Source organism: Coregonus lavaretus (assembly GCF_964263955.1).
Source record: "Coregonus lavaretus genome assembly, contig: HAP1_SCAFFOLD_541, whole genome shotgun sequence".
NCBI lineage: Eukaryota > Metazoa > Chordata > Actinopteri > Salmoniformes > Salmonidae > Coregonus > Coregonus lavaretus.
In genome coordinates, this window is record NW_028164151.1 from 27,965 (window position 1) to 51,871 (window position 23,907).

General features: G+C 44.4%; 1 protein-coding gene and 1 long non-coding RNA gene across 2 annotated transcripts in view; both read right to left on the minus strand.

Moving 5' to 3' along the window:
* Positions 1-7,662: 7,662 nt before the first annotated feature.
* On the minus strand, positions 7,663-9,033 carry LOC311117404. The gene is made up of 3 exons (XR_014611619.1): positions 8,872-9,033; positions 7,911-7,975; positions 7,663-7,778 (listed from the first exon to the last, which is right to left on the minus strand). It is a non-coding gene; the product is annotated as an uncharacterized lncRNA (long non-coding RNA).
* A 1,505-nt stretch (positions 9,034-10,538) lies between these two features.
* The window catches only part of LOC311117417 (protein NLRC3-like), a gene marked incomplete at its 3' end in the record, with an annotated part of 40,752 nt that continues 27,383 nt past the window's right edge, over positions 10,539-23,907 (minus strand). Inside the window, exons 2-9 of the mRNA XM_084192356.1 lie at positions 18,959-19,191; positions 18,539-18,705; positions 16,597-18,397; positions 12,814-12,987; positions 12,561-12,734; positions 11,936-12,109; positions 11,250-11,296; positions 10,539-11,113 (exon numbers count right to left, since the gene is read on the minus strand). Of these exons, the coding sequence (XP_084048482.1) occupies positions 10,539-11,113; positions 11,250-11,296; positions 11,936-12,109; positions 12,561-12,734; positions 12,814-12,987; positions 16,597-18,397; positions 18,539-18,705; positions 18,959-19,164 (3,318 nt within the window). The 5' untranslated portion in view covers positions 19,165-19,191. The remainder of the gene's footprint in view (positions 11,114-11,249; positions 11,297-11,935; positions 12,110-12,560; positions 12,735-12,813; positions 12,988-16,596; positions 18,398-18,538; positions 18,706-18,958; positions 19,192-23,907) is intronic.

Genomic DNA, 23,907 nt, shown 5'->3' on the forward strand with positions numbered 1-23,907 from the left:
GCACAGTCCAATATATTAATTTGATTTGGATCTCCATTAGCTGACTCCATAACAACAGCTAGTCTACCTGGTTGGATCCCCATTAGCTGACTCCATAACAACAGCTAGTCTACCTGGTTGGATCCCCATTAGCTGACTCCATAACAACAGCTAGTCTACCTGGTTGGATCCCCATTAGCTGACTCCATAACAACAGCTAGTCTACCTGGTTGGATCCCCATTAGCTGACTCCATAACAACAGCTAGTCTCCCTGGTTGGATCCCCATTAGCTGACTCCATAACAACAGCTAGTCTACCTGGTTGGATCCCCATTAGCTGACTCCATAACAACAGCTAGTCTACCTGGTTGGATCCCCATTAACTGACTCCATAACACCTGGGGTCCAAACTAAAAGACATTACAGACATCGACTTTCCAGTTGACATTGAAAGACGGTAGTAGTCATTATAAAACATTTACCAAGTAGACATTACAGCCAGTTAAAATAGCTGACAGGTATTTCTTCCTAACCCTTTAAGAGAATACAGGCTACACACCACTGTTTCTTGTTCTGGTTTAGTAGTAGCCTACAAGGTGACACGCATTGCTTTGTTATGGGCAATTCTACGGTAACGGAATTACACTGAGACTCAGATTTATCCCTTTAAAATGTATCCCAAACAAAAAGCATTTATTTTCTAAGTTTAGCTTTGGTTTGACTATTACAACAACTGTATATACGCAAGGACTCGTTCAAACAATTTACACAGAAACTGGAAGAACTGCAGATGCAAAGTTTGGAAACAGAGTTACAGTAAAATCTCCCTCAGTTTTTTATGCGACCACGTTTTCCAAAAACAAAAGATTTTTTCAGAACAAATGGGGTGTCAGCTATGACATGACACCTTGAGTTTGAAAAATATATATTTTGGTTAATGAACTACAGTAAGTGAAGTGGATTTACACCCGGTAACAGAATTACGGTAAAGGAATTTCATCATGGGTCCCTGATCTGTACTACACAGAAATGTATAATGATGATATGAATGTAATTCTCTTCATGGTGATGTATCCTAACTAGGTACACAAAGGTAGAAATAACCACAATCATCCTGTTGCATATATGGCTATTATTCTACCCCCCAACAAGGCCGAATTTGGTTGGTCCGGACCAGACCAAATTTAACCGAATCATAAGACGTCTATGTTTCACAAGTTTGGACATCCCAGTACAGCCCAGTAGTGGACAGTAGAGGAGAGGACATCCCAGTACAGCCCAGTAGTGGACAGTAGAGGAGAGGACATCCCAGTACAGCCCAGTAGTGGACAGTAGAGGAGAGGACATCCCAGTACAGCCCAGTAGTGGACAGTAGAGGAGAGGACATCCCAGTACAGCCCAGTAGTGGACAGTAGAGGAGAGGACATCCCAGTACAGCCCAGTAGTGGACAGTAGAGGAGAGGACATCCCAGTACAGCCCAGTAGTGGACAGTAGAGGAGAGGACATCCCAGTACAGCCCAGTAGTGGACAGTAGAGGAGAGGACATCCCAGTACAGCACAGTAGTGGACAGTAGAGGAGAGGACATCCCAGTACAGCCCAGTAGTGGACAGTAGAGGAGAGGACATCCCAGTACAGCCCAGTAGTGGACAGTAGAGGAGAGGACATCCCAGTACAGCCCAGTAGTGGACAGTAGAGGAGAGGACATCCCAGTACAGCCCAGTAGTGGACAGTAGAGGAGAGGACATCCCAGTACAGCCCAGTAGTGGACAGTAGAGGAGAGGACATCCCAGTACAGCCCAGTAGTGGACAGTAGAGGAGAGGACATCCCAGTACAGCCCAGTAGTGGACAGTAGAGGAGAGGACATCCCAGTACAGCACAGTAGTGGACAGTAGAGGAGAGGACATCCCAGTACAGCCCAGTAGTGGACAGTAGAGGAGAGGACATCCCAGTACAGCCCAGTAGTGGACAGTAGAGGAGAGGGGAGTAGTCGTTCCCAACTGGTTTTTCAAAGGGTCTGAATACTTTCCCACTGCACTGTAAATATGTTTTTGGGGGGATGCCACTTCTTGCCACTGGGGGGCAGTAATACATAAGGTAATGCATCAGGCGATAGGTCAGGTTAGGTTTAAATTATACATTGGTTAATGGACCAATAACAAACCTCTCCACCAATGGAGAGCAATAGTAATAGTGTATTTCTGTAGGTACTAACTCCGCCATGGTTCATTGGACAAAGCCTATGGGAAATGAATGGAATTGATGTAGTGTGGTTGGATAAAAGGCTGTCAATAAGGTCTGTGGTAAACACAGGCTTAGAAGATCTTATACGTTTTGTTCTATGAGATCATCTTCATCAGCTAACGCCATTTTGTGAAATTTGAAGCATTTATGTAAATCAGACTTTTATTTTAATTTTTAAACACAAAGGCTTCATAATTCATAAAGATCATGTTAACTGATTGATATCTCATAGAACAAGACATATCAAACTGCATTGTTGGTTAAGGGGCTTGTTAGTAAGCATTTCACTGTAAGGTCAACAACCTGATGTATTCGGCGCATGCGGCAAATAACATTTGATTTGATCTACTAAGCCTTTGTTAACCTCTGACCTTATTTTCAGCGTTTATCCCAAAACCCCTATTCTTTCCCATTCATTTTCCCCATAGGGAAATATACCATAGCTGAACGAACCAGAGGTAACTCATTTCCATTTTTTTTAGGACTACAATCTGGCCAGCTCTATAAAACAGCTAGTTTTCAGTGTTCCCCTCCCCACCTAGACCACTCGCAGACAGTCCTAGCTAAATTCTTGCTTGAGAAATAGTTTCTTTTGCTAAAAAAGCATTTTTTTTCTCCATTTGAATGGAAATCTATTACAGTAAAGTACTTCATTAATTGTTAACCAGAAATGATTTGATATTGATATAAAAATGCCTGCATTGGGTCTTTAAAGCTAGAATCCTTAGTTGCTACATCCATTTTTGGACTATGAATTAATTATATACTGATTCATTCTTGAAGAATCTAACTCATAAATGCCTCATGAGCTTAGTTCAGCTGTCGTACCCCATCAGAACCAAAAATATAAGTTTGTTTTACTCCAATGCTTGATAACAAACACCATAGCCTTAAAACATGGTTTAATTTTGATATCATGTATGGTCATGTACTTGCATCCATAGCTCCGTCTATAAATTTAAAAACCCTTAGCCTAAAATGGTCGCGCCTCCCGCGGAAATCTAATTAACATAATAAATCAATCCCAGGCTGTTTAAACTAGAGATATCTGGGTTTTTAGCGTGGGCTGACATCCGCCGATATCGCCCTTCCGTGTCTGCTGTGAAAGGTGGCAGAGCTAGAGCGGTGTTTGTCAGACCATGAGGGGTCCCGAAAATCGGTCTTCTCACAAAATCGTATGTAGCATCCGAACGGTTTGGCCTACAAAGTATTATAACCACTCTATTGAAAGATGAGACTCTCTCGCCTACAAACTGTCAAAGTCGCGTCAATTCAAATCTGGTATTAGGAACAAAAGAGGTCAACACGACTTCTAAGATATACTAGTTATTTTAATTAATGCAAAAACCTTCAATGGTAAATATGATGTTTCGTATATACGGGCTCTTTGAAATACCTCGCAGGGCACCCCAGAGAACTAACACTTTGTTTCAGATTCAATACTCAAATACTCTGACAGAGGGAATTTCCCACTTCTCTGCTGGCCAATTAGAGTAAAGAACTGAGTGTGGTTTAAAAACTCTACTCAGCCAATCCGTTGGCTCATCTCCTCGGCGCCATTTGTTGCACAATTCAGCCAGGCACAAGATTATCATAACAACCTATCATAGTGAGAAGAGCCAGCTCCCTTAGACATCATTCCTACGTCCAAGGAAGACACCTGTCCACACACTCAATCAAACAGACTCCAACCTCTCCACAATGGCCAAGACCAGAGAGCTGTGTAAGGACATCAGGGATAAAATTGTAGACCTGCACAAGGCTGGGATGGGCTACAGGACAATAGGCAAGCAGCTTGGTGAGAAGGCAACAACTGTTGGCGCAATTATTAGAAAATGGAAGAAGTTCAAGATGACGGTCAATCATCCTTGGTCTGGGGCTCCATGCAAGATCTCACCTCTTGGGGCATCAATGATCGTGAGGAAGGTGAGGGATCAGCCCAGAACTACACAGCAGGACCTGGTCAATGACCTGAAGAGAGCTGGGACCACAGTCTCAAAGAAAACCATTAGTAACACACTACGCCGTCATGGATTAAAATCCTGCAGCGCACGCAAGGTCCCCCTGCTCAAGCCAGCGCATGTCCAGGCCCGTCTGAAGTTTGCCAATGACCATCTGGATGATCCAGAGGAGGAATGGGAGAAGGTCATGTGGTCTGATGAGACAAAAATATAGCTTTTTGGTCTAAACTCCACTCGCCGTGTTTGGAGGAAGAAGAAGGATGAGTACAACCCCAAGAACACCATCCCAACCGTAAAGCATGGAGGTGGAAACATCATTCTTTGGGGATGCTTTTCTGCAAAGGAGACAGGACGACTGCACCGTATTGAGGGGAGGATGGATGGGGCCATGTATCGCGAGATCTTGGCCAACAACCTCCTTCCCTCAGTAAGAACATTGAAGATGGGTCGTGGCTGGGTCTTCCAGCATGACAACGACCCGAAACACACAGCCAGGGCAACTAAGGAGTGGCTCCGTAAGAAGCATCTCAAGGTCCTGGAGTGGCCTAGCCAGTCTCCAGACCTGAACCCAATAGAAAATCTTTGGAGGGAGTTGAAAGTCCGTATTGCCCAGCGACAGCCCCGAAACCTGAAGGATCTGGAGAAGGTCTGTATGGAGGAGTGGGCCAAAATCCCTGCTGCAGTGTGTGCAAACCTGGTCAAGACCTACAGGAAACGTATGATCTCTGTAATTGCAAACAAAGGTTTCTCTACCAAATATTAAGTTCTGCTTTTCTGATGTATCAAATACTTATGTCATGCAATAAAATGCAAATTAATTACTTAAAAATCATACAATGTGATTTCCTGGATTTTTCACAGTTGAAGTGTACCTATGATAAAAAATTACAGACCTCTACATGCTTTGTAAGTAGGAAAACCTGCAAAATCGGCAGTGTATCAAATACTTGTTCTCCCCACTGTACATCAAGTCCTGGAGGAGATGGCATTCAGAACCAGGCTAATGTACATCAAGTCCAGGAGGAGATGTCATTGGGGCATTCAGAACCAGGCTAATCTACATCAAGTCCTGGAGGAGATGTCATTCAGAACCAGGCTAATCTACATCAAGTCCTGGAGGAGATGTCATTGGGGCATTCAGAACCAGGCTAATCTACATCAAGTCCTGGAGGAGATGTCATTGGGGCATTCAGAACCAGGCTAATCTACATCAAGTCCTGGAGGAGATGTCATTGGGGCATTCAGAACCAGGCTAATAAACATTAAGTCCTGGAGGAGATGTCATTCAGAACCAGGCTAATCTACATCAAGTCCTGGAGGAGATGTCATTGGGGCATTCAGAATCAGGCTAATCTACATCAAGTCCTGGAGGAGATGTCATTCAGAACCAGGCTAATCTACATCAAGTCCTGGAGGAGATGTCATTGGGGCATTCAGAACCAGGCTAATCTACATCAAGTCCTGGAGGAGATGTCATTGGGGCATTCAGAACCAGGCTAATCTACATTAAGTCCTGGAGGAGATGTCATTCAGAACCAGGCTAATCTACATCAAGTCCTGGAGGAGATGGCATTGGGGCATTCAGAACCAGGCTAATCTACATCAAGTCCTGGAGGAGATGGCATTGTTCTTGAAGACAGCCTTTTATAATCAGGACTAGTCCAACAGTAAACCATGTCGACTGGCCCTCAAGCCATTGGTTTGTACAGTGCATTTGGAAAGTATTCAGACCCCTTAACTTTTTCCACATTTTGTTACGTTACAGCCTTATTTTAAAATTGATTAACTACATGTTTTTCATCAATCTACACACAATACCCCATAATGACAAAGCGAAAACAGGTTTTTGTAAATGTTTACAAATGTATTAAAAATAAAAAGACAGAAATACCATATTTACATAAGTATTCAGACCCTTTGCTATGAGACTCGAAATTGAGCTCAGGTGCATCCTGTTTCCATTGATCATCCTTGAGATGTTTCTACAACTTGATTGGAGTCCAACTGTGGTAAATTCAATTGATTGGACATGATTTGGAAAGGCACACACCTGTCTATATAAGGTCCCACAGTTGACAGTGCATGTCAGAGCAAAAACCAAGCCATGAGGTCGAAGGAATTGTCCGTAGAGCTCCGAGACAGGATTGTGTCAAAGCACAGATCTGGGGAAGTGTACTAAAACATTTCTGCATCATTGAAGGTCCCCAAGAACACAGTGGCCTCCATCATTCTTAAATGGAAGAAGTTTGGAACCACCAAGACTCTTCCTGGAGCTGGCCGCCCGGCCAAACTGAGCAAGCGGGGGAGAAGGGCCTTGGTCAGGGAGGTGACTAAGAACCCAATGGTCACTCTGACAGAGCTCCAGAGTTCCTCTGTGGAGATGGGAGAACCTTCCAGAAGGACAACCATCTCAGCAGAACTCCACCAATCAGGCCTTTATGGTAGAGTGGCCAGACAGAAGCCACTCCTCAGTAAAAGGCACATGACAGCCCGCTTGGAGTTTGCCAAAAGGCACCTAAAGGACTCTCAGACCATGAGAAACAAGATTCTCTGGTCTGATGAAACTAATAGCGAGGGCAATTTTGGGGCTTCACCATGTTTCATTGAAATGTACAGCTGTGTGTCATCCGCATAGCAGTGAAAGTTAACATTATGTTTTCGAATAACATCCCCAAGAGGTAAAATATATAGTGAAAACAATAGTGGTCCTAAAACGGAACCTTGAGGAACACCGAAATGTACAGTTGATTTGTCGGAGGACAGACCATTCACAGAGACAAACTGATATCTTTCCGACAGGTAGTCAATGTATAGTCTTATTCAAACATTATTCAGAAAACTAGCAACACACTATTATCTTCATGTTATGAGTGTCAACATAAACCGTACCACTGCTTAGTTAAGGTCACCTCTAAAAGAATGGTACCTCACCTGTATTTGGCTGGGGTTACTGGGGAACAGGTATAGGCGTGGAATTAGTGTTTGCTTTTTCACTGTCAGATAGAGCATCAGCTCACAGTGGACATCTATGTTCCGCCAAAAGATATAGCTCAGTATAACAGAGATAAGTGAGAACTTGGGATGGAGAATTTTGGCATGGAATCTGGTGACCTCATGCACTTCCTCAACAGACACTCCATGTTCCTCTACATGAAGAATCTTCATCTCATTCCTCAGGGAAGGGTTGGTCCCTGAACAACACAATAAAAAGGAGACAGAAAGACAAATATTGTATTATTCAAACAACTAAAACACAAAGAATATGCGGTACCAGATCACAGTAAACTCAAACTCCCAGAATAGTTCATTTATTCATTCAGGAAGTGAAACTCAGTTACATGGAAATGTCTTTCTGAATCCTATGTCAATATGGTTTTACCTAAACAGACAAAGTGTGGCAGATGAACTTCCTCCAGTTCACCTAACTCCATAGTGATGTCCAGCAATGGACCACCTTGTCCGTACTGTATGTCTTTCAGAAGTTGACTGTAGGGTTCCCAGTTCCTGAAGTGATACTTCAGAATGACATCTCTCTCACACACCCAGCGGAGCCCAGACACTGTGCACTCATAACGCCCTTTGGGTGTCCTGTGCCTGAGGGCAACAACAAGATATGGTAGAGAGGGTCAATCGTCAAATGGAGAGGTTGGATTAGAAGACTATTCCCAAAGGTAACGGGGAAATACACTAGCAAGTGGAATGAAATGTTAAAAGTAGTTATTTTACCTGAACATTGTCACTCCCTGGACAGTGGAAGTCAAGGGTTCAATCTGAAGCCAGTGTGTGGAGTCCTGAACAAGGACAAGCATGTCAGTTATACATATGGGGCCAGTTTCCTGGACACAGATTGAGTCTAGTGCTGGACTTAAAGCATGATCAATGGAACTTTCAATAGAAAGTTATTTAAGGTCCAAGACTAGGCTTAATCTTTGTCCGGGAAACTGGCCCATTAAATGAACAAAGTAATTTATCTAATGTATTTATTCAATGTTACATGGAATGCTGGTGATTGATCCAATTAAACTGTCTAATGACAAAATATGACAGAAGTTAAAATCCTGCATTCCTACAAGCAGAACACAGGACTGTCTATATCCCAGTATGAATGGTTGGTCAGTACACACCTGGCTTTCAGACTGTGTTTATATTACTAAAGCAGAACACAGGACTGTCTATATCCCAGTATGAATGGTTGGTCAGTACACACCTGGCTTTCAGACTGTGTTTATATTACTAAAGCAGAACACAGGACTGTCTATATCCCAGTATGAATGGTTGGTCAGTACACACCTGGCTTTCAGACTGTGTTTATATTACTAAAGCAGAACACAGGACTGTCTATATCCCAGTATGAATGGTTGGTCAGTACACACCTGGCTTTCAGACTGTGTTTATATTACTAAAGCAGAACACAGGACTGTCTATATCCCAGTATGAATGGTTGGTCAGTACACACCTGGCTTTCAGACTGTGTTTATATTACTAAAGCAGAACACAGGACTGTCTATATCCCAGTATGAATGGTTGGTCAGTACACACCTGGCTTTCAGACTGTGTTTATATTACTAAAGCAGAACACAGGACTGTCTATATCCCAGTATGAATGGTTGGTCAGTACACACCTGGCTTTCAGACTGTGCCTGACTCCTGAAGGTATGTAAAAGTGAGAATTGACATTATGACTTACCTCAACATGGTCACAAGTCTTACAGCTCTGAGGAATCCCTGAAGTCAAAAGTAGTTGTTATTTAAAACGGACAATCTCATGTAATAATGAATTAATAAATATTAAACAGACTTGTAATAAAAATGAATGTAAGTGAGCAACAGTCTCAGAATGTACACTCATTATCATACCATAATCTGACATGAGTGTTATATTAATGAATGTTTGTGGAAGCAGGAAACAACATGGTTCTTTCTGGTCCATGTTTTGTAGATGTTGGGGGCCTGATTTCTGGTAGATCCCAGGATGAGAGCTTAAAGGTAGAGTCAGCTAAATGATGTTGTACGAGCAGCACCGCAGATATTGTGATGAGCAAGATGCCTGACTTCTCACTCACACAGTATTTGCCCATGTGCACGGGTTCTCTTCACTCTTACAGCGTGGTAGCCACGGGACCAAAACAGAGAAGTTTAGCATCGCGCTCCAACGCCCTTAGTTGTTGTAGAAGTTTACCCACTATGATGTTTACTTTGTGCATCTACATCATATTGCTGACTCTACCTTTAAGTTTGTTTTGACCAAATAGATCATGATTGTGTTCCTTGCCTGGGACTCAAGAACGCTTTAATCGTATTTTGATTTTAAAACAATTATCAGTTAACACTCACATATCTGGCCTCTGGTGTTCTCAGGTCCAGGCTTGATACAACACTCTCCACCATGGTCTCTGCTGTTGGGAAAGCAGATGGATAGACTGTGATTAAACTAAATACAACTTATAAAGGTTTTATATAGCATACATGCAGTCTTCATAAGCAATACAAAGGGTGTATAAAGGGTGACAGAACAGCTCCCTATGTAGGGTGCATTGCCTAATGTGACATAACACTATGTCAACTTCCATGGAGTCAATACTGATGGTGACATTACAGGTGACATTGCTTATCTTGATGAAAGCCCCTAGAGACGTGAAGTCACCAGGTATCATTTTAACAGGTTCTGATGCCCTCTTGTGGTTAGAGTGAAACTGACACTTAAAACACACCACTACTAATCTAACTGTCTGTAGGTCCAACAGAACACATTAAAACACACCACCACTACTAATCTAATTGTCTGTAGGTCCAACAGAACACATTAAAACACACCACCACCACTAATCTAACTGTCTGTAGGTCCAACAGAACACATTAAAACACACCACCACCACTAATCTAACTGTCTGTAGGTCCAACAGAACACATTAAAACACACCACCACCACTAATCTAACTGTCTGTAGGTCCAACAGAACACATTAAAACACACCACTACTACTAATCTAACTGTCTGTAGGTCCAACAGAACACATTAAAACACACCACCACCACTAATCTAACTGTCTGTAGGTCCAACAGAACACATTAAAACACACCACCACCACTAATCTAACTGTCTGTAGGTCCAACAGAACACATTAAAACACACCGCTACTACTAATCTAACTGTCTGTAGGTCCAACAGAACACATTAAAACACACCACCACCACTAATCTAACTGTCTGTAGGTCCAACAGAACACATTAAAACACACCGCTACTACTAATCTAACTGTCTGTAGGTCCAACAGAACACATTAAAACACACCACTACGAATCTAATTGTAGGAATGATTCCAGAGGAAAACACATGATAAAACATTGCTATGACTCACCTTTGAATGTGTTGGTCATCTATCTGACACAGGGTCACTGAGGAGGAGGAGGAGGAAACCCCAAACCCAAACCCAACCCCAACCCCAGGATAGAGGGGTTCAGTGAATGTGGTGTGTTCTGTGTAAAGGTGTGTCAGTGTACCAGAGGAGGACACACTATAGAAGGACAAAGTACCAGCTGGCCAGTCCAGATACACTCCAACTCTGTTAGAAACAGGACCAGAGATGGATCTGCTGACTCCAGCATGGTGAAAGTAATATCCACTGTCAGAGCAGAATAAACCCCAGGACTTCCTATTGTCTCCAATCCAACTGTCATTCTCCTCTCCCTTCCTCTTCATTCCTTTGTACGCCACACCAATGTGAGCCATGTCACCATCCCTCTCCACCTCCCAGTAATAACGAGATCCAGATAAGCCTTCTCTGCAGAGAACTTGGGGATGACGGTCAAATCTGTCTGGATGGTCTTCATAATGCTGCTTCTCCTCCACCCGTGTCACCTTCCTGTTCCCCTCAGACAGTATCAGGTATGGGTTTGCTGTATTTGGGTCCAGGGTGAGATGACAGGCATCTGTAGACAAAAGGAGAGTTTAATCAAACCACATCTTCATATAAAATGTTGTTTTGTAGGTAGAGAACAAGTATTGATTAGTTACTATGTTACTGTAGTTCTGAATATGTAGTTGATTAGGATTGAAGAGACTTACATTTCCTCAGCCCTGGGTTCAGCCTGAACTCTCCACCATGATCCACACTGTTGGAGAAACAGGTTATTGACTGACAAAGACTTAATAAAGCAGTCAACATTTAAACCATATTGTTGTGTTCTGGTGCACTATCCAAGTTCATTACTAGAGAAATACAGGTATTATATCCTACCTACTGCATACAGAACAGAGTACAATTCATTACTAGAGACATACAGGTATTCTATCCTACCTACTGCATACAGAACAGAGTACAATTCATTACTAGAGACATACAGGTATTATATCCTACCTACTGCATACAGAACAGAGTACAATTCATTACTAGAGACATACAGGTATTCTACCCTACCTACTGCATACAGAACAGAGTACAATTCATTACTAGAGACATACAGGTATTCTATCCTACCTACTGCATACAGAACAGAGTACAATTCATTACTAGAGAAATACAGGTATTCTATCCTACCTACTGCATACAGAACAGAGTACAATTCCAACAGGATATCAGAGATGCAGAAGAAGAGTATTCATGTGGTGATGATGTATGCTGTGTTGGAGTGCTAAGCCTGCTGGGTAAACGTCCCCTTAATTCTACCATCATGTCCTCATGTTACTGAACCTACTACACTTCATAGGACACAACCACTGCTCACACTATTAGGACATCTATTCTGACTTACTTCAGCTTCATCAGTTTATCTGTGGGATCCACCAGAGCAGCTGAAAGCAGTCCCCCTGCAGAGTCTCCTGGGTGATTGTAGCTCAGGTCCAGCTCTTTCAGGTGGGAGGGGTTTGACCTCAGAGCTGAAGACAGAGCAGCACAGCCCTCCTCTGTGACCAGACAGCCAGACAGCCTACAGAGAGACACAACAGCTGTCTAGGTTGGTGGACTGGTGTCAATCATCTTGTAGGACACCCATATATTTGTCCATGACACAAACATTGACATGAAACATCAGATGTTCAGAGTATTTGTTTTACTAAGCTCAGTACCGACCTGACTGAAACAGCTGTACTTACCCCAGTGTGTGTAGTTTACAGTCTGGATCCTCCAGTCCAGCAGAGGGCAGTGTAACTCAGCTCAGTACCGACCTGACTGAAACAGCTGTACATACCCCAGTGTGTGTAGTTTACAGTCTGGATCCTCCAGTCCAGCAGAGGGCAGTGTAACTCAGCTCAGTACCGACCTGACTGAAACAGCTGTACATACCCCAGTGTGTGTAGTTTACAGTCTGGATCCTCCAGTCCAGCAGAGGGCAGTGTAACTCAGCTCAGTACCGACCTGACTGAAACAGCTGTACATACCCCAGTGTGTGTAGTTTACAGTCTGGATCCTCCAGTCCAGCAGACAGCAGTGTAACTCCTGAGTCCTGTAGGTCATTGTCTCTCAGCTCCAGTTGTTTCAGTTGTGAGTTGGGTGAACTCAGGACTGAGGCCAGATCTGAACAGCAACCCGCTGTCAGACCACACTGACCTAGACTAGAGGACAGAAGAGCACATGATTAACAAATGTTTAAAACATCCACATAATAACTCATACTGAAGATAGTTAACTCACACTAGTGTCTGTATGTTGCAGAGTGGACTGGTTAGTCCAACACAGAGCAGCTCCACTCCTCTGTCTCCCAGGTCATTGTAGCTGAGGTCCAGTTCTCTCAGGGGGGAGTTTGGTGTCTGCAGAGCTGAGGCCAGAGTCTCACAGGATTCATATGTGAGTTTACAGTCAGCCAGTCTGGAGAGAGGAGATATGTTGATACACTGTTAAATATGCAAAGCTTTAAGAATAATGAGATGCATTAATACAATAACAGAAGGACACATGATTAACCAATGTTAAAAACATACTAACTCACTCAAGATATTTACCTTAGTTTTATATATGTTATGTATGTTGCTGGATATGTCCCAAAAATGTTAAAATAATGTTAAAAACATACACATACTAACTATACTGAACAGAAATATAAACCCAACATGTAAAGTGTTGGTCCCACGTTTCATGAGCTGAAATAAAAGATCCCAGATATGTTCCATACGCACAAAAGCTTATTTCTCTCAAATGTTGTGCATAAATTTGTTTAGATCCCTGTTAGTGAGCATTTCTCCTTTGTTAAGATAATCCATTCACCTGACAGGTGTGGTATATCAAGAAGCTGATTAAACAGCATGATCATTACACAGGTGCACCTTGTGCTGGGGACAATAAAAGGCCACTCTGAAATGTGCAGTTTTGTCACACAACACAATGCCACAGATGTCTCAAGTTTTGAGGGAGCGTGCAATTGGCATGATGACTGCAGGAATGTCCACCAGAGCTGTTGCTAGAGAATTGAATGTTAATTTCTCTTCCATAAACCGCCTCCAACATCGTTTTAGAGAATTTGGCAGTACATCCAACCGGCCTCACAACCACAGACCACATGTAACCACGCCAGTCCAGGACCTCCACATCCGGCTTCTTCACCTGCAGGATGGTCTGAGACAAGCCACCAGGACAGCTGATTTAACTGTGGGTTTTCACAACCAAATACTTTCTGCACAAACTGTCAGAAACCGTCTCAGGGAAGCTCATCTGCGTGCTCGTCATCCTCACCAGGGTCTTGACCTGACTGCAGTTCAGAGTCGTAACCGACTTCAAAGGGCAAATGCTCACCTTCGATGGCCACTGGCACACTGGAGGACTGTGCTCTTCACGGATGAATCCCAGTTTCAACTGAACCGGGAAGATGGCAGAAAGCATGTATGGCGTCGTGATGGTATTGTGTGTACGAGCGGTTTGCTGATTTCAACGTTGTGAACAGAGTGCCCCATGGTGACGGTGGGGTTATGGTATGGGCCGGCATAAGCTACGGACAATGAACACAATCACATTTTATCGATGGCAATTTGAATGCACAGAGATACCGTGACGAGATCCTGAGGCCCATTGTCGTGCCATTCAACCGCCGCCATCACCTCATGTTTCAGCATGATAATGCATGGCCCTGTGTCGCAAGGATCTGTATATAATTCCTGGAAGCTGAAAATGTCCCAGTTCTTCCATGGACTGCATACTCACCAGACATGCATGTTTGGGATGCTCTGGATCGACGTGTACGACAGCGTCTTCCAGTTCCCGGAAGTTTCCAGCAACGTCGCACAGCCATTGAAGAGGAGTGGGAGAACATTCCACAGGCCACAATCAACAGCCTGATCAACTCTATGTGAAGGAGATGTGTCGCGCTGCATGAGGCAAATGGTGGTCACACCAGATACGGACTGGTTTTCTGATACACACCCATACTTTTTTTTAAGGTATCTGTGACCAACAGATGCATATCTGAATTCCCATTTTTGTGAAATCCATAGATTAGGGCCTAATGAATTTATTTCAATTGACTGATTTCCTCATATGAACTGTAACTCAGTAAAACCTTTGAAATTGTTGCATGTTGCATTTATATTTTTGTTCAGTATATAGTACATACAGAATATATAAACACTCACAGTGGATACTGAAGATAGTTAACTCACACTAGTGTCTGTATGTTGCAGAGTGCACTGGTTAGTCCAACACAGAGCAGCTCCACTCCTCGGTCTCCCAGGTCATTGTAGCTGAGGTCCAGTTCTCTCAGGGGGGAGTTTGGTGTCTGCAGAGCTGAAGCCAGAGTCTCACAGGATGTATATGTGAGTTCACAGCGATCCAGTCTGGAGAGAGGAGATAATCTGTTAGATATACAAATCCTTCAGAATAATGATACTGTATACATCTTCAAGAGAGCGAGAGTTGCACCCCTTCTCAAAAAACCAACACTCGATCCCTCTGATGTCAACAACTACAGACCAGTATCCCTTCTTTCTTTTCTTTCCAAAACTATTGAGCGTGCCGTCTTTAGCCAACTCTCTTGCTATCTCTCTCAGAATGACCTTCTTGATCCTAACCAGTCAGGTTTCAAGACTGGTCATTCAACTGAGACTGCTCTTCTCTGTGTCACGGAGGCTCTCCACACTGCTAAAGCTAACTCTCTCTCCTCTGCTCTTGTCCTTCTAGACCTGTCTGCTGCCTTTGATACTGTGAACCATCAGATCCTCCTCTCCACCCTCTCCGAGCTGGGCATCTCCGGCCCTGCTCACTCTTGGATTGCGTCCTACCTGACCGGTCGCTCCTACCAAGTGGCGTGGCGAGAATCTGTCTCCGCACCACGTGCTCTCACCACTGGTGTCCCCCAGGGCTCAGTTCTAGGACCTCTCCTATTCTCCCTATACACCAAGTCACTTGGCTCTGTCATATCCTCACATGGCCTCTCCTATCATTGCTACGCTGACGACACACAACTAATCTTCTCCTTTCCCCCTTCTGATAACCAGGTGGCGAATCGCATCTCTGCATGTCTGGCAGACATATCAGTATGGATGACGAATCACCACCTCAAGCTGAACCTTTGCAAGACGGAGCTGCTCTTCCTCCCGGGGAAGGACTGCCTGTTCCATGATCTCGCCATCAGTGTTGACAACTCCGTTGTGTCCTCCTCCCAGAGTGCGAAGAGCCTTGGCGTGACCCTGGACAACACCCTGTCGTTCTCCGCTAACATCAAGGCGGTGACCCGATCCTGTAGGTTCATGCTCTACAACATTCGGAGAGTACGACCCTGCCTTACACAGGAAGCGGCACAGGTCCTAATCCAGGCACTTGTCATCTCCCGTCTGGATTACTGCAACTCGCTGTTGGCTGGGCTCCCTGCCTGTGCCATTAAACCCCTACAACTCATCCAGAATGCTGCAGCCCGTCTGGTGTTCAACCTTCCCAAGTTCTCTCACGTCACCCCACTCCTCCGCACACACCACTGGCTTCCAGTTGAAGCTCGCATCTGTTACAAGAACATGGTGCTTGCCTATGGAGCTGTGAGGGGAACGGCACCTCCGTACCTTCAGGCTCTGATCAGTCCCTACACCCAAACGAGGGCATGGTGTTCATCCACCTCTGGCCTGCTGGCTCCCCTTCCTCTGCGGAAGCATAGTTCCCGCTCAGCCCAGTCAAAACTGTTCGCTGCTCTGGCACCCCAATGGTGGAACAAGCTCCCTCACGACGCCAGGACAGCGGAGTCACTCACCACCTTCCGGAGACATTTGAAACCCCACCTCTTTAAGGAATACCTGGGATAGGATAAAGTAATCATTCTACCCCCCCTTACCCCAACCCACCCCCCCCAAAAAAAATAATAAAAATAATAAAAATAATAACATTGTAAAGTGGTTATCCCACTGGCTATAGGGTGAATGCACCAATTTGTATGTCGCTCTGGATAAGAGCGTCTGCTAAATGACGTAAATGTAAATGTAAAAACTCAATAGCAGAACTTACAGTGCTCTCTTGCAGGTTTTCACTACCGGCAGCAACCTCTGATAACCTTCCTCTGATGTGGTGTATGTCTTCAGGTCAAACTCCTCCAGCACCTCCTCTGACATCAGTAACAGGTAGGCCAGGGCTGAACATTGGTGAGGTTTTAGTATTGTTTCTGAAAGAGTTCCTGATCGCAGGGAGGTTTGCATGTCTTCAACTAGAGAGTTGGCACCAAGTTCATTCAGACAGTGGAACAAGTTGATGATCCTTTCTGGTGAGGATTCCCTTTCGATCTTGTCTGAAAGGTACCTGACTGTTCTCTCAACTGTTTCCTCATTGCTCTGTGTTGTACTTCCTGTCTGTGTCAGAAGGCCTCGTAACAGATTCTGATTGGACTCCAGTGAGAGACCCAGAAGGAAGCGGAGGAACAGGTCCAGGTGTCCATTCTCACTCTTCAAGGCCTGGTCCACTGCTCTCCTGTGTAAGTCAAACAACTGGATTGACTCCTCCTCTTCATCCTCACTAGTGGTGGAAAAAACATTTACCTTCTTGTCCAGACATGATTCTGAAGCATGCACTGCTGCTAGAAACTCCTGCATGCTCAGATGCACAAAGCTGTAGACCTTCTCTTGGTTCAGCCCAGATTCTTCTTTAAAGATCTCTGTACACAATGCTGAGTACTCTGATGCCTCTGTGACATCAAGGCCACACTCTCTCAGGTCCTCCTCATAGAAGATCAGGTTGCCCTTCTGCAGCTGTTGGAAAGCCAGCTTTGCCAGTTTCAGGATCATCTCTTTGTCTGACTGAGACAGTTCCTTTGGGTTTGTCTCTGTGGCTTTGTTGTACTTCTTGTTCTTCACAATGATTTGGATGAGCGTGAAGTGTGTGAACATCTGGGTCAGAGTTTTGGGGACTTCATCCTTCTCTGCCTCTTTCAGCATCATCTCAAGGACAGTGGCTGATATCCAACAGAAGACTGGCATGTGGCACATTATGTGGAGGCTCCTTGATGTCTTCATGTGTTTGATGATTTCATTGGCCAGATTCTGATCTGTGATTTTCTTCCTGAAGTACTCCTCCTTCTGTGGATCATTGAACCCTCGTACCTCTGTCACCTGGTCAACACACTCAGGTGGGATCTGATTGGCTGCTGCAGGCCGTGAGGTTATCCAGAGGAGAGCAGAGGGAAGCAGATTCCCCTTGATGAGGTTTGTCAGCAGCACGTCCACCGAGGTTGGCTTCGTGACATCACAGCACCTCTCATTGTTTTTGAAGTCTAGAGGAAGTCGACACTCATCCAGACCATCAAAAATGAAAACAGTTTTGGTTTCACCATCTTCAATGTTGTCAATCTCTTTCAGCTCTGAGAAGTAGTCGGAAAGAAGTTGCATCAGACTGTATTGGTCCTTTTTCAGGTTCAGATCACGGAAAGGAAGAGGAAACATGAAATGAACGTCCTGATTTGCTTTTCCCTCTGCCCAGTCAAGGATGACCTTCTGCACAGAGACTGTTTTTCCAATGCCAGCGATTCCTTTTGTCAGCACAGTTCTGATAGGTTTGTCTTGTCCAGCTAAAGGCTTGAAGATGTCGTTGCATTTGATTGGTGTCTCTTGTGTGATTTGTTTCTTGGATGCCATCTCTATCTGTCTCACCTCATGTTCATTATTGACCCCTCCACTTCCACCCTCTGTGATGTAGAGCTCTGTGTAGATGTCCTTTAACAGACTTTGGTTTCCATGGTGTCCAATTCCTTCAGATATGTGTTGATACTTGTGTTTCAGTTTAGCCTTAATGTCTTGTTGGACTGTCAGAAGAGTTTGACCTGTAGGAAAACAATGAGAGTTGGGACTCATAAGTTTGTGTGTGTGTGTGTGTGTGTGTGTGTGTGTGTGTGTGTGTGTGTGTGTGTTTTAGAGGGGCCTTTGTCCCGTTCTTTGTAATATTGTATGAAACACAGTCTTACTTCTTCTGTCCAGAAGGTTGTGTGTGATCTTTAATGCATCCTCACTGTCCAAACTCTCCACTTCCTTATTGTCATCTGGTAATGGTTCCTGGCTGAAAGCAGGTGGCTGATCACTCTTCATTGATAGCAGGCTGGGGGCAGGTGACTCTGCTCTGGGCTTCTGGACACTGAACAAAACAGGGAGGCAGATCACCTCATCAATATCTCATCAGTACCTCATCTACATCATTTCAACAACTGTATAGCTGAACTCATAGAAATCCTAATGTTTCTTTATAAAGCTACAGTCTGCAATTGGTAAATCGGTTTGGGGACTTTTAAATTAATGATGTAGAACTACATTTGATGTAATTTGGGAAAACCTTTCCCTTTAGTTTTATATTGTTAAGAGAACTGTATATTTTACATGTCATCTCTTACCTCTTAGAACTGGTGTCTTGAGTCATTTTAGAGGCAGTGGTCCCCTCCTCTCTCTCCCCAGAGAGACTCATTTTAGAGGCAGTGGTCCCCTCCTCTCTCTCCCCAGAGAGACTCATTTTAGAGGCAGTGGTCCCCTCCTCTCTCTCCCCAGAGAGACTCATTTTAGAGGCAGTGGTCCCCTCCTCTCTCTCCCCAGAGAGACTCATTTTAGATGTAAGTCACAGTTCACTCAGCTACAATAAGAAATAACAGAACAGTCAATATTTCTGAACACTGTTGAAGTATCATTAACAATGACAACACTTTTACTGTCTGTGATCAAAGTTCAAACAGAGACTTCATGTTGCATTTAAAAATGCACAGTCCAATGTGTTATTAATTTGATTTGGATCTCCATTAGCTGACTCCATAACAACAGCTAGTCTACCTGGTTGGATCCCCATTAGCTGACACCATAACAACAGCTAGTCTACCTGGTTGGATCCCCATTAGCTGACTCCATAACAACAGCTAGTCAACCTGGTTGGATCCCCATTAGCTGACTCCATAACAACAGCTAGTCTACCTGGTTGGATCCCCATTAGCTGACTCCATAACAACAGCTAGTCTCCCTGGTTGGATCCCCATTAGCTGACTCCATAACAACAGCTAGTCTCCCTGGTTGGATCCCCATTAGCTGACTCCATAACAACAGCTAGTCTACCTGGTTGGATCCCCATTAGCTGACTCCATAACAACAGCTAGTCTACCTGGTTGGATCCCCATTAGCTGACTCCATAACAACAGCTAGTCTACCTGGTTGGATCCCCATTAGCTGACTCCATAACAACAGCTAGTCTACCTGGTTGGATCTCCATTAACTGACTCCATAACACCTGGGGTCCAAACACAACTAAAAGATATTACAGACATCGACTTTCCAGTTGACATTGAAAGACGGTAGTAGAAATTATAAAACATTTACCAAGTAGACATTACAGCCAGTTAAAATAGCTGACAGGTATTTCTTCCTAACCCTTTAAGAGAATCCAGGCTACACACCACTGTTTCTTGTTCTGGTTTAGTAGTAGCCTACAAGGTGACACGCATTGCTTTGTTATGGGCAATTCTACGGTAACGGAATTACACTGAGACTCAGATTTATCCCTTTAAAATGTATCCCAAACAAAAAGCATTTATTTTCTAAGTTTAGCTTTGGTTTTACCATTACAACAACTGTATATGCACAAGGACTCGTTCAAACAATTTACACAGAAACTGGAAGAACTGCAGATGCAAAGTTTGGTAACAGAGTTACAGTAAATTCTCCCTCAGTTTTTTATGCGACCATGTTTTCCAAAAACAAAAGATTTCTTCAGAACAAATGGGGTGTCAGCTATGACATGACACCTTGAGTTTGAAAAATATATATTTTGGTTATTGAACTACAGTAAGTGAAGTGGATTTACACCCGGTAACAGAATTACGGTAAAGGAATTTCATCATGGGTCCCTGATCTGTACTACACAGAAATGCATAATGATGATATGAATGTAATTCTCTTCATGGTGATGTATCCTAACTAGGTACACAAAGGTAGAAATAACCACAATCATCCTGTTGCATATATGGCTATTATTCTATCCCCCAACAAGGCCGAATTTGGTTGGTCCGGACCAGACCAAATCTAACCGAATCATAAGACGTCTATGTTTCACAAGTTTGGACATCCCAGTACAGCCCAGTAGTGGACAGTAGAGGAGAGGACATCCCAGTACAGCCCAGTAGTGGACAGTAGAGGAGAGGACATCCCAGTACAGCCCAGTAGTGGACAGTAGAGGAGAGGACATCCCAGTACAGCCCAGTAGTGGACAGTAGAGGAGAGGACATCCCAGTACAGCCCAGTAGTGGACAGTAGAGGAGAGGACATCCCAGTATAGCCCAGTAGTGGACAGTAGAGGAGAGGACATCCCAGTACAGCCCAGTAGTGGACAGTAGAGGAGAGGACATCCCAGTACAGCCCAGTAGTGGACAGTAGAGGAGAGGACATCCCAGTACAGCCCAGTAGTGGACAGTAGAGGAGAGGACATCCCAGTATAGCCCAGTAGTGGACAGTAGAGGAGAGGACATCCCAGTACAGCCCAGTAGTGGACAGTAGAGGAGAGGACATCCCAGTACAGCCCAGTAGTGGACAGTAGAGGAGAGGACATCCCAGTACAGCCCAGTAGTGGACAGTAGAGGAGAGGACATCCCAGTACAGCCCAGTAGTGGACAGTAGAGGAGAGGACATCCCAGTACAGCCCAGTAGTGGACAGTAGAGGAGAGGACATCCCAGTACAGCCCAGTAGTGGACAGTAGAGGAGAGGACATCCCAGTACAGCCCAGTAGTGTCCAGTAGAGGAGAGGACATCCCAGTACAGCCCAATAGTGGACAGTAGAGGAGAGGACATCCCAGTACAGCCCAGTAGTGGACAGTAGAGGAGAGGACATCCCAGTACAGCCCAGTAGTGTCCAGTAGAGGAGAGGACATCCCAGTACAGCCCAGTAGTGGACAGTAGAGGAGAGGACATCCCAGTACAGCCCAGTAGTGGACAGTAGAGGAGAGGACATCCCAGTACAGCCCAGTAGTGGACAGTAGAGGAGAGGACATCCCAGTACAGCCCAGTAGTGGACAGTAGAGGAGAGGACATCCCAGTACAGCCCAGTAGTGGACAGTAGAGGAGAGGACATCCCAGTACAGCCCAGTAGTGTCCAGTAGAGGAGAGGACATCCCAGTACAGCCCAGTAGTGGACAGTAGAGGAGAGGACATCCCAGTACAGCCCAGTAGTGGACAGTAGAGGAGAGGACATCCCAGTACAGCCCAGTAGTGGACAGTAGAGGAGAGGACATCCCAGTACAGCCCAGTAGTGGACAGTAGAGGAGAGGACATCCCAGTACAGCCCAGTAGTGGACAGTAGAGGAGAGGACATCCCAGTACAGCCCAGTAGTGGACAGTAGAGGAGAGGACATCCCAGTACAGCCCAGTAGTGGACAGTAGAGGAGAGGACATCCCAGTACAGCCCAGTAGTGGACAGTAGAGGAGAGGACATCCCAGTACAGCCCAGTAGTGGACAGTAGAGGAGAGTAGAGCAGTGCTCAACTGGTTTTGCCTCGGCACCCAAATTGAAAACCAGGTTGTCTCAGTCGCGACCCAATATTCGCATCGCGAAAAAGAATCGTCAAAATACAATCTGGAAAACTATTTTGCTATATTGATAGTAAAGGTAGCAATTATATGACTAGGGAACAACACTCCCACTTCTTTCATTGTCAATAATTAACATTTTGCCCATATTCTTGATGAAGAATGTTAATAAACTCACTGGTTTGAGACACAAAATCAACCCAAATAGTGCTGCTAATATATATTGAAAATGATGTGATTAAATTATTCAAAAATTAAGTTCATTATCATTGATACACACTTTTTTTATAACTTGTGAGTGAGAGAGAGAGAGAGAGAGAGAGAGAGAGAGAGGGGTAACATTACCTGGAGAGAGAAGAGAGAGGCAAAGAGAGAGAGAGAGAGAGAGAGGGGGAGGGGTGACATTACCTGGAGAGAGAAGAAAGAGGCAAAGAGAGAGAGAGAGGGGGAGGGGTGACATTACCTGGAGAGAGAAGAGAGAGGCAAAGAGAGAGAGAGAGAGAGGGAGGGGTAACATTACCTGGAGAGAGAAGAGAGAGGCAAAGAGAGAGAGGGAGGGAGAGAGAGAGAGAGAGAGAGGTGTAACATTACCTGGAGAGAGAAGAGAGAGGCAAAGAGAGAGAGAGAGAGAGAGAGAGAGAGAGGGGGAGGGGTGACATTACCTGGAGAGAGAAGAGAGAGGCAAAGAGAGAGAGAGAGGGGGAGGGGTGACATTACCTGGAGAGAGAAGAGAGAGGCAAAGAGAGAGAGAGAGGGGGAGGGGTGACATTACCTGGAGAGAGAAGAAAGAGGCAAAGAGAGAGAGGGAGGGAGAGGGGTTGTCCAGACAGTGTTCACACTCTCGATCTGACCACCAGACCAAGCTTATTATAGTTTGGTGTTTTTATATTAGTTCCTTCTATTCGTATTTCGATATTTATTTGAAATTCAGTTTAGTTTCAAACTTGATTTACTTGTTTCTATTCAGTTTTAGTTTGACAAAAACATTTTCTATTTTTGTTTTTAAATGATTTAGTTTCAGTTTCATTGTGAGGGACAGGAAGTAGCCATGTTGGAGGCTAAGAGCCATTTATGTTTTGTCTGTCGCCACGACAACACAGTACAGAGGAAAGGCAGAAACTGCTGCTCCAATAGAAATCCCCGATCACACTTGTAGGCGATGTCATGACGACGGTGGCTGGCTAAGCCAACGCAGAAACACGTCATCTGGTCTAATGGTCGTCTCGCACCGAACTGTGCATGTGCAGGCCTTCAAAATCAAAAGCACTCCTTCGATATAAAGTTGTTTTTGACAAAAATGAAAACGTATCAGTTTGTCACTTTCACGAGGCTGTAGTAACAACGTGTTCAACTACTGAAGACATTGGCTCTAATCTGTGCTGTGCCTTTACATTTTGAGGAGATTAACAACTACTGAAGACATTGGCTCTAATCTGTGCTGTGCCTTTACATTTAGAGAAGATGAACAACTACTGAAGACATTGGCTCTAATCTGTGCTGTGCCTTTACATTTAGAGAAGATTAACAACTACTGAAGACATTGGCTCTAATCTGTGCTGTGCCTTTACATTTAGAGAAGATTAACAACTAATGAAGACATTGGCTCTAATCTGTGCTGTGCCTTTACATTTAGAGAAGATTAACAACTACTGAAGAACCTTTCACTTCTCTCATCGACTTCTCAAACCCCGGCCTGGTCTGTTTGGTCTCTTTTCTCCATGTTGCGCCTCTGGGGTTAGAAACTCTGTGCCTACAGTGTATTCGGAAAGTATTCAGACCCCTTGA